General features: G+C 37.0%; 1 protein-coding gene across 8 annotated transcripts in view; it reads right to left on the bottom strand.

The window, feature by feature from the left end:
* BAZ1A (bromodomain adjacent to zinc finger domain 1A) overlaps nucleotides 1–16,668 on the bottom strand; it is a 93,539-nt gene that overhangs the window by 47,997 nt on the left and 28,874 nt on the right. For all 8 annotated transcript variants that reach the window (XM_082452035.1, XM_082452041.1, XM_082452034.1 and 5 more), the window contains 3 exons: nucleotides 9,915–10,058; nucleotides 6,887–6,988; nucleotides 343–430 (listed from right to left, as the gene is read on the bottom strand). In XM_082452035.1, the coding sequence (XP_082308161.1) occupies nucleotides 343–430; nucleotides 6,887–6,988; nucleotides 9,915–10,058 (334 nt within the window). The remainder of the gene's footprint in view (nucleotides 1–342; nucleotides 431–6,886; nucleotides 6,989–9,914; nucleotides 10,059–16,668) is intronic.

The following is a 16,668-nucleotide window of genomic DNA, read 5'->3' as shown; positions in this document are numbered from 1 at the left end:
CACTCCCTGCAGTGGAAAGGTGGAGTCCTACCCACTGGACCACCAGGGAATTCTCCCCATAACTTTTCTTTCTCCAAGTTTTCCCTCTATTCTCATCTGTCTTGGTTGATCTTTTTTATACACGGAAAAAAGTGGAAGTACCTGACCCACTTAGCTATTCTAGCAATTGCAAAAAACAGTATTTAATCCAATGAAAATTACTAAAACTGGCTCCAGATAAAAAGAGAGCTATTTTCAACCAAATTTGGAGTAACATTTCTGCAATGTTACAACTTTATAACACCGCTCATTTTTCTCTTTTTTCCCCTTCTTTCCAACAAATAATATCACTGTTCTGATTACCTTAATTTTAATGACTCCATCTTGTGGTTCACAGTGTTGCTTCAGAAAAAGCTTTAGTTTATCACGAGAAAATAGGTGTTTTCTCCGGCTACAAGGGGAAAAGGAGGAGAAAGAAGAAAGCGTTAGTATCAAAGAATTCAATCTGAACTCCATCATCTCTTTTGAATGCATAACCTCAATTTCAAGCCTAGGAAAAGAAGAAAATTTCATTTTCCGATAGTAGTTATGTAGAAGTTACGAGAAACTTCATATAGAAGTATTTATGTAGAATGTTATAAAATCAGCTTGAGTGGATCTACCATAAAAGTCCATTACAAAAACAGCATATGGGGCTTCCCTGGTGGCGCAGTGGTTGAGAATCTGCCTGCCAATGCAGGGGACACGGGTTCGAGCCCTGGTCTGGGAAGATCCCACATGCCGCGGAGCAACTGGGCCCGTGAGCCACAACTACTGAGCCTGCGCGTCTGCAGCCTGTGCTCCGTAATGAGAGGCCGCGACAGTGAGAGGTCCGCGCACCGTGCTGAAGAGTGGCCCCCGCTCGCCGCAACTAGAGGACGCCCTCGCACAGAAACGAAGACCCAACACAGCCAAAAATAAATAAATTAATTAATAAATTAAAAACAACAACAACAAAACTTTCCTTCCCCCACTCCCCGCCACAGCACTTTGACCTTTAAAAAAGAAAAAAAAAACAGTATATGCATTTGTTGCTTAGGAACCACTCAGAAATCAAATAAACCTCAAGGAAAATATACCACACAGAGTAAACCAAATTTTATAAAATTAGATGATCATTCCTACAAGTATCACCATTAAAATTCTTAACATAATAAAAATTCGTAGATTACCATATATTATCACATAATACTATGTAAATCAACATTCAAAAGGATATTGTGAATAGAACTGAACATGGGTTTTTATCAAATTCTAAAATATTTTGTATTTAAACATCATATGGCAGCCAACAAATTCATGGGATTAAAATTAAAGAGAGTTAGAGTTATTATGATTCTAAAAATACACCTTTTCATTTTCCCTTGCTCCCAAATTAAAAAACAGAACCACCACCATACACAGAGCAGAACAAAAAAATAACACACAAGTATTTCTGGAAAGGTTCTGGAAAGAAAGCAAATGTTTCAACTGAATTTAAAGTATTCCTTTCAAGAAAAAGCCAGGTTAAAAGCTTCTATGAGTAAACAAACAGTATAGGAGTTTTTAAGTAGTAGCCCTCCCCCAAATATATATTCTTTTCCTAAACTACAGGAAGGACTATACGAATAAAAGGATCTGAAAAAGGATCCCAGCACCATACAGCAGCTGAGAAGATAATTATCTTTTGACTATTGACTAAATATACTAGTCCTCAAGAAATGTATTGTCCTACCTGGCACGTATTAGCCATATATATATATTTTTAAAGACTTTTTTGATGTGGACAGTTTTTAAAGTCTTTACTGAATTTGTTACTATATTGCTTCTGTTTTATATTTTTGTTTTTTTTGGCCAAGAGGCTTGTGGGATCTTAGCTCCTGGACCAGGGATTGAACCCGCACCCCCTGCATTGGAAGGTGAAGTTTTAACTGCTGGACCACCAGGGAAAGTCCCTCTTTTGTTTTTTTTGTTTTTTTTTAATAAATGAAATTAAAATTAAAACTTCAGTTCCTCACTATTACTAGCCACATTTCCACCATACTGGACACCACACATATAACCTTTCTATCATTGCATAAAGTGCTACTTGTCAGAGCTACTCTATCATATCAAGTCTTCCTTACAGGAATATTAACATTTCTTTATTATAGGAACAGTATTATCTTTTTTTTTTTTTGGCATCCATAACTCAAATACTTCCTCTTTTCCATATTATGTGAAGCATATTCCAGACACCGTATTACTTCATCTGTAAGTTTTTCAGTATGTATCTTTAAAAGAGAGTAGCTCTTTAAAAAATATAACCACCAAAGCATTATGTAAAATATTATAAATTAGTAACAATAATTCCTTAATATCATCAAATGTCCTTTCAGTGTTCAGATTTAGTTGTTTTGCTTCGTTTGTACAGTTAGTATATTTGAATCAAGATCCATATAAGGTCTGCATATTATGATGGGTTGATCTGTCTCTGAAGGTTCCCCTCTACCTCTTTTTTTTTTTTTTAACGTTTTTATTGGAGTATAATTGCTTTACAATGGTGTGTTAGTTTCTGCTTTATAACAAAGTGAATCAGTTATACATATACATATATCCCCATATCTCTTCCCTCTTGTGTCTCCCTCCCTCCCACCCTCCTTACCCCACCCTTCTAGCTGGTCACAAAGCACCGAGCTGATCTCCCTGTGCTATGCGACTGCTTCCCACTAGCTATCTATTTTACATTTGGTAGTGTATATATGTCCATGCCACTCTCTCACTTTGTCCCAGCTTACCCTTCCTCCTCACTGTGTCCTCAAGTCCATTCTCTGGTAGGTCTGCATCTTTATTCCTGTCTTGCCCCTAGGTTCTTCATGACCATTTTTTTTTTCTTTTAGATTCCATATATATGTGTTAGCATATGGTATTTGTTTTTCTCTATCTGACTTACTTCACTCCGTATGACAGACTCTAGGTCCATCCACCTCACTACAAATAACTCAATTTCACTTCTCTTTATGGCTGAGTAATATTCCATTGCATATATGTGCCACATCTTCTTTATCCATTCATCTGTCGATGGACATTTAGGTTGCTTCCATGTCCTGGCTATTGTAAATAGAGCTGCAGTGAACATTGTGGTACATGACTCTTTTTGAATTATGGTTTTCTCAGGGTATATGCCCAGTAGTGGGATTGCTGGGTCGTATGGTAGTTCTATTTTTAGTTTTTTAAGGAACCTCCATACTGTTCTCCATAGTGGCTGTATCAATTTACATTCCCACCAACAGTGGAAGAGGGTTCCCTTTTCTCCACACCCTCTCCAGCATTTATTATTTGTAGATTTTTTGGTCATGGCCATTCTGACCAGTGTGAGATGATACTGCATTGTAGTTTTGACTTGCATTTCTCTAATGATTAATGATGTTGAGCATTCTTTCATGTGTTTGTTGGCAATCTGTACATCTTCTTTGGAGAAATGTCTACTTAGGTCTTCTGCCCATTTTTGGATTGGGTTGTTTGTTTTTTTGATACTGAGCTGCATGAGCTGCTTGTAAATTTTGGAGATTAATCCTTTGTCAGTTGCTTCATTTGAAAATATTTTCTCCCATTCTGAGGGTTGTCTTTTCGTCTTATTTATGGTTTCCTTTGCTGTGCAAAAGCTTTTAAGTTTCATTAGGTCCCATTTGTTTATTTTTGTTTTTACTTCCATTTTTCCAGGAGGTGGGTCAAAAAGGGTCTTGCTGTGATTTATGTCATAGACTGTTCTGCCTATGTTTTCCTCCAAGGGTTTGATAGTGTCTGGCCTTACATTTAAGTCTTTAATCCATTTTGAGTTTATTTTTGTATATGGTGTTAGGGAGTGTTCTAATTTCATTCTTTTACATGTAGCTGTCCAGTTTTCCCAGCACCACTTATTGAAGAAGCTGTCTTTTCTCCATTGTATATCCTTGCCTCCTTTATCAAAGATAAGGTGACCATATGTGCATGGGTTTATCTCTGGGTTTTCTATCCTGTTCCATTGATCTGTATTTCTGTTTTTGTGCCAGTACTATACTGTCTTGATTACTGTAGCTTTGTGGTATAGTCTGAAGTCCGGGAGCCTGATTCCTCCAGCTCCATTTTTCTTTCTGAAGATTGCTTTGGCTATTCGGGGTCTTTTGTGTTTCCATACAAATCGTGAAATTTTTTGTTCCAGTTCTGTGACAAATGTCAGTGGTAGTTTGATAGGGATTGCATTGAACCTGCAGATTGCTTTGGGTGGTATAGTCATTTTCACAATGTTGATTCTTCCAATCCAAGAGCATGGTATATCTCTCCATCTATTTGTATCATCTTTAATTTCTTTCATCAGTGTCATAATTTTCTGCATACAGGTCTTTTGTCTCCTTAGGTAGGTTTATTCCTAGGTATTTTATTCTTTTTTTTGCAATGGTAAATGGGAGTGTTTCCTTAATTTCTCTTTCAGATTTTTCATCATTAGTGTGTAGGAATGCAAGATATTTCTGTGCATGAATTTTGTATCCTGCTACTTTACTAAATTCATTGATTAGCTCTAGTAGTTTTCTGGTAGCATCTTTAGGATTCTCTATGTATAGTATCATGTCATCTGCAAACAGTGACAGCTTTACTTCTTCTTTTCCGATTTGGATTCCTTTTATTTCTTTTTCTTCTCTGACTGCTGTGGCTAAAACTTCCAAAACTATGTTGAATAATAGTGGTGAGAGTGGGCAACCTTGTCTTGTTCCTGATCTTAGTGGAAATGGTTTCAGTTTTTCACCATTGAGGATGATGTTGGCTGTGGGTTTGTCATATATGGCCTTTATTATGTTGTGGTCAGTTCCCTCTATGCCTACTTTCTGGAGGGTTTTTATCATAAATGGGTGTTGAATTTTGTTGAAAGCTTTCTCTGCATCTATTGAGATGATCATATGGTTTTTCTCCTTCGATTTGTTAATATGGTGTATCACATTGATTGATTTGCATATACTGAAGAATCCTTGCATTCCTGGGATAAACCCCACTTGATCATGGTGTATGATCCTTTTAATGTTCTGTTGCATTCTGTTTGCTAGTACTCTGTTGAGGAGTTTTGCATCTATGGAACAGTATTATCTTTTGGTGTTAACAAAGAGCTGCAAATCATTTAAGTCTTCTATTATCAAGTATAACTTTCCACCTTATAATTCTTTGCCTCACCAATTAAGAAGAAAATGAGTTAATACAACTGAAACCAAGATCTAGCAGAATTATATTTACAGTGTAAGTCAAAAAGTGAATAGAAAAGTGAAAAATATTAAATAGGGAATTACATTACATAAAAAACATATCTTGAACTAAAACCAAAAAAAAAAAAGGAAAAAACTCAACAGTGAATTAGGAAAACATTGGTTGTCTCATCTATGCTATTCATTAGCCCATAAACTGAATAAATTCAAAAGTTTGAATAATTCATGAGCATTATCTTGGAAATGCTATTTTTCAATATACAATAAAGTGGAGAATGCTCCAGAGATCTTACATTAATGATAGGCCCCCAAAAACAAACAAAAAACTGCACAGACCCATACAGTTTATAGAAAGTAATATACCTGACTCAGGATCCACTCAATATTTATAATATTGTTATCACTTTTCTTTGGACTCATGAGTATATGGGCGGGGGGGGGGGCAAAAGGGATGAGAGAATAAATAAAATTATTTTACATAAAACAAAATGCAAGACTGATTCCTAGGTGGCAAGTTGATAGTTGGCTGACGATGTCAACTACTTACTTTCAGGTGACTAAGAGACTAACCTCAACAGGCAACAACAGGGATTTTCCTAAAATATATCAATGTAACGTAGAGCCAGTTCTTTTAAATATTAACCATTCAGTACTTCTCTCTCTCTTTTTATTTTTTTATTTTTTAAATTTTATTGAAGTATAGTTGATTTACAATGTTGTGTTAATTTCTGCTGTACAGCAAAGTGATTTGGTTATACATATATATACATTCTTTTTCATATTCTTTTCCATTATGGTTTATCACAGGATATTGAATATATTTCCCTGTGCTATACAGTAGGACCTTGTTGTTTACCCATTCTATACATAACAGATGTATAGAATGCAAAGCATCTACTTATCCCAAACTCCCAATCCATCCCTCCCCCATCCCCCTCCCCCTTGGCAACCACAAGTCTGTTCTCTATGTCTGAGTCTGTTTTTGTTTTGTAGACAAGTTCATTTGTGTCATATTTTAGATTCCACATATAAGAGATATCACATGATGTTTGTCTTTCTCTGTCTGACAATTCACTTAGTATGATAATTTCTAGGTCCATCCATGTTGCTGCAAATGGCATTATTTCATTCTTTTTTATGGCTGAGTAGTATTCCATTGTGTATATATATATATATATATATATATATATACCACATCTGCTTTATCCATTCATCTGTCAGAGGACATTTAGGTTGTTTCATGACTACCTCTATCTTTTGATTAGGTCACAAACAGGAATTTTTAAACATACTCATTTTTTATTAGTTAACTTCCTCAGAAATGGGCAGAGACTGATCAGATGTTTGTGTCTAATGAACATAATTTTACAAATGTGATGTATTTCTGAGCACCAGGTTTCTCAGCTTTGAAAACTGAGTTCTCTCATGAGAAGTGCTTCATAAATAGAATCCTTCTTAATTTTTTAGATGTGAAGACTATTTGGAGTTAGTTACTAAACTAGACAAAGGGCTCATGGTTCATTAGGAATCACATTATCAGTCTATGAGCATATAAATATACATGTATTTTAAAAAGAGAAGCAATCACTCGCTACTACCCATTTGTTCTAGAGCAAATCTTCTTAACTGAACATAATTATTCTACTTTAAACCACCATACAGAAGATATGGAATTTTACCTGATTTGTGTTGCTTTAACAATAGCACACTCATACAATTCTTTTTTAGTGGGTTGCACCTTGTACTTGAATAATAAGGGATCGATTGTATCTTTCTTCTTCCTAAAAAGAGCAAAGACACAAAATAAATTAATAATTTGTTTGGGGGACTTCCCTGGTGGTGCAGTGGTTAAGAATCCGCCTGCCAATGCAGGGGACATGGGTTCGATCCCTAGTCCAGGAAGATCCCACATGCTGCAGAGCAACTAAGCCCGTGTGCCACAACTACTGAGCCTGCACCCTGGAGCCCATGCACTGCAACTACAGAGCCCACGCGCTACAATTACTGAAGCCCACGTGCCTAGAGCCCATGCTCTGCAACAAGAGAAGCCACCGTAATGAGAAGCCCACGCACCGCAACGAAGAGTAGCTCTGCAACTAGAGAAAGCCCGCACGCAGCAACAGAGACCCAACACAGCCAAAAATAAACTAAAAATGTAAAACAAAAATTTGTTTGGAAACATGATATTTTACATGAAATCTAGTTTCTAAGGAGATACTATAACAGAATCTAATGCATTTTAATTTTAATTATGATTTTATAAGTTACTGATATGCCTCACTATTTTATTAGCCAAAATAGTACAAAGCACTATTTTATGTTTGGTAGCTACTTTAATTACTCATTCAATAAATTTTCCTTGGGTGAAGAAATTAACTCCAGATGAATAAGCAGACTATCCAGTTTAGGTTAGATAAATTTATAAACAAACAAATAGCTCTTGGATTTACTTTTAAACCTTTTTTAGCTATGTAATCCAAAAGCAAAAGTGGAGATAATGTAGCTTACCCTGTTTCAAGAACTAGCAAAGAGGCTACACATTTAATTTCCACCCCTACCAATTTCTCATTTTTTCTTCTCTTTTGAGGGTATATTCATTCATTCATCCATCCATTCACTAAATAGTTAAGAGCCTACAATGTGCCAAATACTAAAGAATAAGGATTCACTGGTGAACAAAATAGAAATACAGTGGGGAGACAAACAAAACAGACAACAGGGTAGGTGGTAAGTGCTATGAAGGGAATAGAGTGCAGAGTGAAAGGTCTCTATTTCATATAGGGTGATGATCCCTGATAAATTGACCAGGTAGGCCTTCCAAGAAGTTGACATTTAAGCAGAGATCTGAAAAAAATGTGGGAGCAACCCATGAAGAAACTCTTGGGGAAATGAGTTTTTACTTCTTTTTTTTTTTTTTTTTTTTTTAATTTTATTTTATTTATTTATTTATTTATTTAGGGCTGTGTTGGGTCTTCGTTTCTGTGTGAGGGCTTTCTCCAGTTGCGGCAAGTGGGGGCCACTCTTCATCGCGGTGCGCGGGCCTCTCACTATCGCGGCCTCTCTTGTTGCGGAGCACAGGCTCCAGACGCGCAGGCTCAGCAATTATGGCTCACGGGCCCAGTCGCTCCGCGGCATGTGGGATCTTCCCAGACCAGGGCTCGAACCCGTGTCCCCTGCATTGGCAGGCAGATTCTCAACCACTGCGCCACCAGGGAAGCCCCGGGAAATGAGTTTTTAAAGGAAGAAAGAAAAGAGTGTGTAAAGGTCCTGAGGGGGAAGCATGCATGGTTTGCACAAGAAGCAGAATAAACAGGGAGAAAAAGAGGAAGGTTCAGTCAGACAGGCAGCAGCAGGGCCAGACTACGGGTTACCATTAAGGGCTTTCAATTTTACTCTGAGTAAAGACACCAGAGGAGGGACTTCCCTGGTGGCGCAGTGGTTGGGAATCCACCTGCCAATGCAGGGGACATGGGTTTGATCCCTAGTCCGGGAAGATCCCACATGCCTCAGAGCAACTAAGCCCATGTGCCACAACTACAGAGCCCGCGCACCACAACTACTGAGCTCAAGCAGTCCAACTCAAGTAGTGCAACTACTGAGCTCAAGTAGTCCAGCTCAAGTAGTGCAACTACTGAGGCTCGCGCGCCTAGAGCCCATGCTCCGCAACTACAGAGGCCACCACAATGAGGAGTCCGCACACCATAACAAAGAGCGGTCCCCGCTCGCTGCAACTAGAGAAAGCCCTCACGCAGCAGTGAAGACCCAACACAACCAAAAATAAATAAATTAATTTAAAAAAAAAAGAAAAAAGACATCAGAGGATTCTGAATAATGGGGTGATAATGATTTAACTTACACTTCAGAAGGATCATTCTGGCTGGGATGAGGGGAACAGAGTGCAAACAGGGATACCAGTTAGAAAGCTAATGCAATAAAACTAAGTGAGAAAAATGTTGGCAGTACAGACTAAGAGGGTAGTGGTGGCAGTAGAGAAAAGTGGTTAGATTCTGGAAAAGCTGCCTCTGTGAATGCAATCGTATATGTAAAGGGGATATAAGTGGGGGTTATAGAGAAGAAAATGATATAAAGGATGATAAAGAGAAGCATTGGGCAATTGGGTAATGAAAGTAATATACAGTCCAAGTGATATAAATACAGTACACACACTGCAGACAGTGCCAATCTACATGGATTTATATGATTTTTCTCCAAGAGCACTCAGCTGACCAAAGCTGTCAATTGACTAAATCTCAGAAACTTACAGTTTCTTTACTATATGCACCATAAAGTGAATAATAAAGGACAGAATGAATTTTCCCAGGTAAACAAAAGTGGAATGTATAACTGAATGAAGTGAGCTTCAATTGTTCTTGAGCAGCTGACTAGAATTAACTAGGTAAGTTTCAGTTTTTGCAAATTCTAAGGTGTTGTTGAACCATATTGTTTAGATGCATAGTATACCAGTGTATGACTAGAAAGGAAGAGAAAAAATTATTTCAATGGGATATCAGTACCCAATCTGACATACATACATACTTACTTAAATAAATAAATACATACATACATACATACTTATTTATTTAGGCTGTGCCACATGGCTTGTGGGATCTCAGTTCCCCGACCAGGGATGGAACCCGGGCCTTTGGCAGTGAAAGCGTGGACAGCCAGGGAATTCATACATTTTAAAAATTATTAAAAATCACTTACCCATTTTGAAAAGAACTGTTTTGTGTTTCTGAATCATCACTATCACTGATGATAATAGTTTCTCCATCTATATTGCTGACATGTCCATTAGCAAAACCATTTTGGTGTGATGGAGGGAGGACTTCCAAAATCCTACACTGTAACCTGAAAGAAAATGATACATTTAAAAATGCAAATCATTTGATATTTTATAATCAAACATTTCAGAGCAATCTATTTTGAACAAATGAAAAGCAATTTCGTAGAAACTATGGCTGATTACTATAACCAATTTAATAAAAGAGAAAATCTGTAACATCCAATTTAAGTAAAGGTTAGCTATGATTTAACACAATACAAGACTATTTTAAAAATCAATTTATCACGATTCTTAGCAATTATATTCATCACTAAAGTTACTATTTAGAAATCAAATACTGGCATAATATCTCATTATACAGATTAGGCCTTACAAGAGTTTTTCAAAGCATTCAATATTTTAAATTCTCAAATTCTCCTGATCGTAACCTTTTTTATTCTCTTTGTAACTTATATTGTGATTTCTGATCTCTGGGAAGCTTCCTATTCACTAACTCTACCCTATTTTGGCTTCCCTTACCTCTGCCTGTTGTGTCTGGATTTTATAGGCTGCAATTTCAGACTCACTCACCACAACTGAAATATTTCCCAATCTCATTTTTACTGTGCCGATTTTCAATTGATAAATAATTTAAATTTGCTATAGCCATACAATGGAACATTATTCAGCAAAAAACAGGAATGAAATACTGATGCACTCTATAGTATGGATGAACCTTTAAAACATAATGGTAAATTAAAGAAACCAGATGGAAAAGGCCATATAATATATGACTCCAGGAACTTCCCTGGTGGCACAGTGGTTAAGAATCCGCCTGCCAATGCAGGGGACATGGGTTCGATCCCTGGTCCAGGAAGATCCCACATGCCATGGAGCAACTAAGCCCCTGTGCCACAACTACCGAGCCTGAGCTCTAGAGCCCACGAGCCACAACTACTGAGCCTGCATGCTGCAACTACTGAAGCTCACGCGCCTAGAGCCCATGCTCCACAACAAGAGAAGCCACAGCAATAAGAAGCCCATGCACTGCAATGAAGAGTAGCCCCCCGGTCGCCGCAACTAGAGAAAGTCGGAATGCAGCAACGAAGACCCAACGCAGCCAAAAATCGATCAATAAATAAATTTTTAAAAATTAAAAAAAAAAGATTCCATTTATATGAAATATCCAGAATAGGGAAATCCATAGAGACAGAAAGTAGACGAGTGGTTACAAGTAGTTTGCTCTTTTGCCTACATGTTTTCAAAATAAATTTTTGCATTTACAGCCAAAACAGAATCATACAATTCCAGAAAGACAAACAGTATACTTAGAGCTGATTCATTTTGGGAAGCTGGTGAATTTTTACAAGGTAATTGCACTTATTTTCATTAGTGTACATTTTAGCGTATGCTTGCTTATATTCTCCTTTAGGAGAACACCTTTAGTATCCCCAACAAAGTCTAATATTGCTATTAGGCACAGAGAAAATCAGGACCATGGATTTCCTGCTAGGAACTTTGCACTATACACAAATAGAAGAAACCAACTGGTTCCACAGCACCCTGAGGTTTAAGAATCAACAAAATGTAGACTATGTGGGTGAATCTAAAACTCTCAAAGCATCTTATCCTCCCCCCTCAACTCACTTCCTCTCACTCTGAGACTTATAAACATTCAATTAAAAGTATCATATGTGGGGACTTCCCTGGTGACGCAGTGGTTAAGAATCTGCCTGCCAATGCAGGGGACACGGGTTCGAGCCCTGGTCCAGGAAGATCCCACATGCCGCGGAGCAACAAAGCCCGTGTGCCACAACTGCTGAGCCTGCGCTCTAGAGCCCATGCTCTGCAACAAAGAGAAGCCACCGCAATGAGAAGCCCGCGCACCGCAACAAAGAGAAGCCCCCGCTCACCGCAACTAGAGAAAGCCCGCGTGCAGCAACGAAGACCCAATGCAGCCAAAAATAAATAAATTAATTAATTAATTTTTTAAAAAAGTATCATATATGACTCCTTAATAATTTGCTCCTAAAAAAAGAATTGAGAAAAGAGAGAAAAGACTCAAATTACTAAAACCAGAAGTAAAGTTGGAAAAGATTATAAGAGAATACCATGGACAACTATATGCTGACAAACTGGATAACCTAGATGAAATGGACAAATTCTTAGAAACACACAAATTGACTCAAGAAGAAATAGAAAATCTAAATGGATCTGTAACTATTAAGAGGGTTGAATCAGTAATCAAAAATATCCCAACAAAGAAAAGTCCAGGACCAGATGGCTTCATTGGTGAGTTCTACCAAACTTCTAAAGAATTAATACTAATTTTTCTTAAAAATCTTCCAAAAGATTGAAAAGGAGAGAACAGTTCTTAACTCATAAGGCCAGCATTACCCTGATACACAGACCAGACAAAGATATGGCAACACATATAAAGAACTCTTAAAACTCAAAAAAAAGAGAAAAAAATCCAATTCAAAAATGGGCAAAGGACCTAAATAGACACTTCTCCAAAAAGGATACAAATGGCAATAAGCACATGAAAAAAATGCTCAGCGTCATTAGTCATAAAGGGAATGCAAAATCAAAACTGCAATGAAATACCATTTCATACCCACTAAGATGGCTATTATTAAAAAATATGGAAAATAAAGAGTGTTGGGGAGGATATAGATATTGGAACCCTCATGCATTACTGGTGGGGATGTAAAATGGTGCAGCTGCTGTGGAAAACAATATGGCAGTTCCTAAAAAAAATTAAACACACAATTATCATATGACTCAGCAATTCCCCTTCTATGTATATATCCAAAAGAACTGAAAATAGGAACTCAACAGACACTTGTACACCAATGTTCATAATGACATTATTCACAATAGCCAGAACGCAGAAACAACTCAAGTATCTATCAACAAATGAATAGACTAAAAAATGTGGTATATACACATACAATGGAATAGTATTCAACCATAAAAAGGGATGAAATTCTGATACATGCTACAATACAGATGAACCTTGAAAACATTATACTCAGTGAAATAAGCCAAACACACAAAAAAACAAATATTGTATGAATCCACTTACATGAGGTATCTAGAATAGGCAAATTCATGGAGACGTAAAGTAGAATAAAGGTTACCAGGGGCAGGAAGGAGGGAGAAATGGGGAGTTATTGCTTAATGGGTACAGAGTTTCTGTTTGGGATGATGAAAAAGTTCTTGAAATAGTAGTGATGGTTACACAACACTGTGAATGTACTTACTGCCACTTAATTATACACTTAAAAATGACTACAATGGTAAAGTTCATGTTTATTTACCACAATTAAAAAAAAAATTTTTTTTTGTCCTAAGAGTAAAGCTGAAGAAGGCCCAATTACCAAGCCTACATTGGTAGCAAATGGAAATGGTGTCAAAAGAACTGCAGGCTAACTTTCGCCACTGGCTGATAGAAATAAACCAGTGTTTCTAAAGAGGAACAACTATAGGAAATTATATCAGGCAATTATGTAGTCTAATGGTTAAAAGGTTCTGTAATTTAGTGACATGAACTGCACGAAAATAAGGAAGGAATCAAATGGACCCACTTTTGAAGGGCCTAGGTATGACATCCAGGGATCATATGGCTCAGGGTTCCAGGAGGTGATAAAGGAAGCTTTTCAGTGAACCTGTGACAAGGTTCTTCAAGTTAGAAAAAGAGATAGTTTTCACTTGGCAGAGTCCAGGTGAGTGCCCCTAAGTGGCAGTAGTGCTTGTCATCAGAGAAAAAGTAAACGGGTCTACGCTGGGCACAGGAATGGTTGGTGTGGTGCCTAAAATGGTCTGACAATCCATTGAAGGGAATAGTCTATGATCCCAGTAGGGCCCACAGAGCTACAATAATTTAAGAATTCATTTAAAACTAACAGAAAATTAACAGAAATACAATTCTCTGATAGAGGAATAAGGGAGAAGGAAACCAGTACAGCTTAGAGACATTGTCTATAATGTAGTAAATGTTTTATATATAAATTATCCTAGTTATTTTCAATGCTACTATTAACTTTGTACCACACCCAAACCACAGGTCAATTCTTGCTAATCTAATCAAGGCTAGGCCTCTCACTGGTGCTTAGCTAAACTTCAGTTAACCGCAAGATGTCAGGTCAACACGTTCTAACAGATTTCCAAAGAGACTTAGTCTATGTCTTTCAAATCCACTTGCTGCAATTTCTTGGTTCTAGGGAGTCCAAAGAAGATTGGGGTGTAAAAAAGGTTAAAGAATCACGAATTAAAACCCAGCTAGTGGGTCTTGGAGAGTACAGAAACTCTAAATTAATGTTATGCTCCATTCTTTGAGGACAGAGTGGAGGCTGACAATCAAAGAAAGGTCCTTATTATTATTAGCGTTCCTGTGTGCCAGATAAGTATATCACTTTCACATATTTCTCTCGTCGTATCAACTCTGCAAGGTACACGTTTTTCAGTAGATGAAATTCAGGGTCAGAGAAGTTAAAGCATTTGTTTATGGTCACACAACCAGTAACGGTACAGCCAAAACTTTAACTATTTGACTCTGAAGCCCATGTTTTCTAATCTTCCACTCTACTACTGGAGTTGAGGGGTAACACAACACTATATTGACCCAAGGGTATTTCAGAGCTTTAAGTCCAGGTAGTCAAGAGGCACTTTTGGAGCCTCTCCGAAACACATTTCAAACTTAAACATATTTCAGAGTGAAAGCAAGTCTGTGGAGCAGCAGCAAGCACAGAATGAGGCTAGAGTGGAAGTTCGCCATAAACTTCTAACAGTGACCAGCTAAACATGGAAAGAGCCTTCTATGAGAATATTCTGGAATGGTATATATATATCTCCCCCCAAAAGCTGTTTTTGTTTTAATAGTCATTTAACAATAGTTATAGTTCAATTTATATCTCAAAATACAAATTCATTAAAACAAAAGCAAATTCTAGAATTGAAACATATGCAGAATATTTACAAGGTATTGGGGTAGAAGATAAATAATTAACAGCAAAAGGAAAGAAGAACAGAAACCTGGGGAGACCTACTTGACATAAAAGGACTGCCCCTCTCTGTTTGGGTCTCTAAAAATAGAATATGCTGAATCTATGGCATGCTTCACACCTGCTCACCTGTGCTGCCTCATTAACCTTTTATTTTCTTGTAATACAGGTGCCAAGAACATTTATTTTTAAAATGCTATGCTTGAATAATTACTTCAACTTTATAGGTAGAAACAGAGTAAACCTGCTTAATTTGAAGTTTAGAGTTAAAAAAAATTCAAGTTAAGGAGGTTAAGTGATACCTCATTTTAAGTGGAGGAAACTAGACCGCTCAACAAGTCTGCCTACTTCAAACAAAAAGACTGTGAATTATGTTGATTACTTGTCAGTGGGGAAGAAGCAGTCAGAAAACGTTGCTTTGTTTGTAACCTCTCACTTTTTAGACAAACTGATCAGAGCAGCTCAAAGAATGTTTCATTTTGAACTGTTCTGAGACTCTTTATGGACCAGAGAACCACATATTATTTCTCCAGTTGGCATTTGACCTATTATAAGCCTAAATATCATAAGACAACTAGAATCATTAGATTCTTGCTAAAAACTAAATCTGTTATTAAAAGGTATACATAATACAAATAAAAATCTTTGGAAAGAAAATTCTAGATATAAGATATATGAGTTAAATCCTACATATCTCTAAAACTTCAAACTTCTGGATATTATCAGTATACTGTTTAAACTCTTTAGTATTCAAAATTATCATCTTAAAGCTACATGAGTTAGTTTGGTTAAGGTATCAACCAAATTAATGAAAGCCTCACCAAAATACTTTAAAATTCCAATTAGTGTATTCAAATTAATAGACATTCAAAGTGTTTGTGGGCTCAGCTTTATGTTGATCTGACATACTGATGCCAACAGAGATGATAACCTCGTGAGGAGGCAAGACAAACACACGCAGATCAGAGAAAACAAAACATTAAATATAATGAAAAGCCACCACAGACTTAGCAGCAAGTGACTTCTGTTTCAAAATGATAATAGTATTTCAGAACACTTAACTTGCCTCAATGTGAAGGATGGATAGGAAAGGAAGAGAAGCAGGCTTTCTTGCCTTTCCTCTATCTTGCTGCCATCCTGAACAAGGAAAACAATGGTCACAACCCTGGGATGACAGAGCAGAAAACAGGAAAAAGCCTGGGTTCCTGACAACTCTGTAGACCTGCCCTAATACTACAACTTAAGTACTTAGTTCTACATGAGAGAAATTTCTATTTTGTTAATGTCCCTAAAATTTTTCCTATTATAGGCACCCAAGTCAAATTCCAGCTGAGGAAAAGCAATATAAGCAATCTATTAGGTATACTAGGTATTTTTATTAAACAGTAATCAGTTTATAACCTGATCTATGTTAAATTTATTTTGAGTCAGAGTACTGCATTCTTCAACTCAGCCAAAAATGCTGAATAAGATTTTCAAACTTGAAAGTTACCAAGTCACTGGCAATACAGATTTTTCAAGTCATATTTGTTTCAGAAAACAAAGTCTGAAGTAGAAAAATAAATTTAACAATCTATGATTTGTGGGTGTGGCATAAAAGAGCAATATGAGGGATCCCCGCAGTGACAGAAATATTCTGTACCATGACTATATTAATGTCAATATCCTGGTTGTGATACTGTACCACTGG

This window comes from Balaenoptera physalus (assembly GCF_965194825.1).
Source record: "Balaenoptera physalus genome assembly, chromosome: 2".
Taxonomy (NCBI): domain Eukaryota; kingdom Metazoa; phylum Chordata; class Mammalia; order Artiodactyla; family Balaenopteridae; genus Balaenoptera; species Balaenoptera physalus.
The sequence above is the reverse complement of the archived record's forward strand: the minus strand, read 5'-3'. Positions and strand labels throughout refer to the sequence as shown.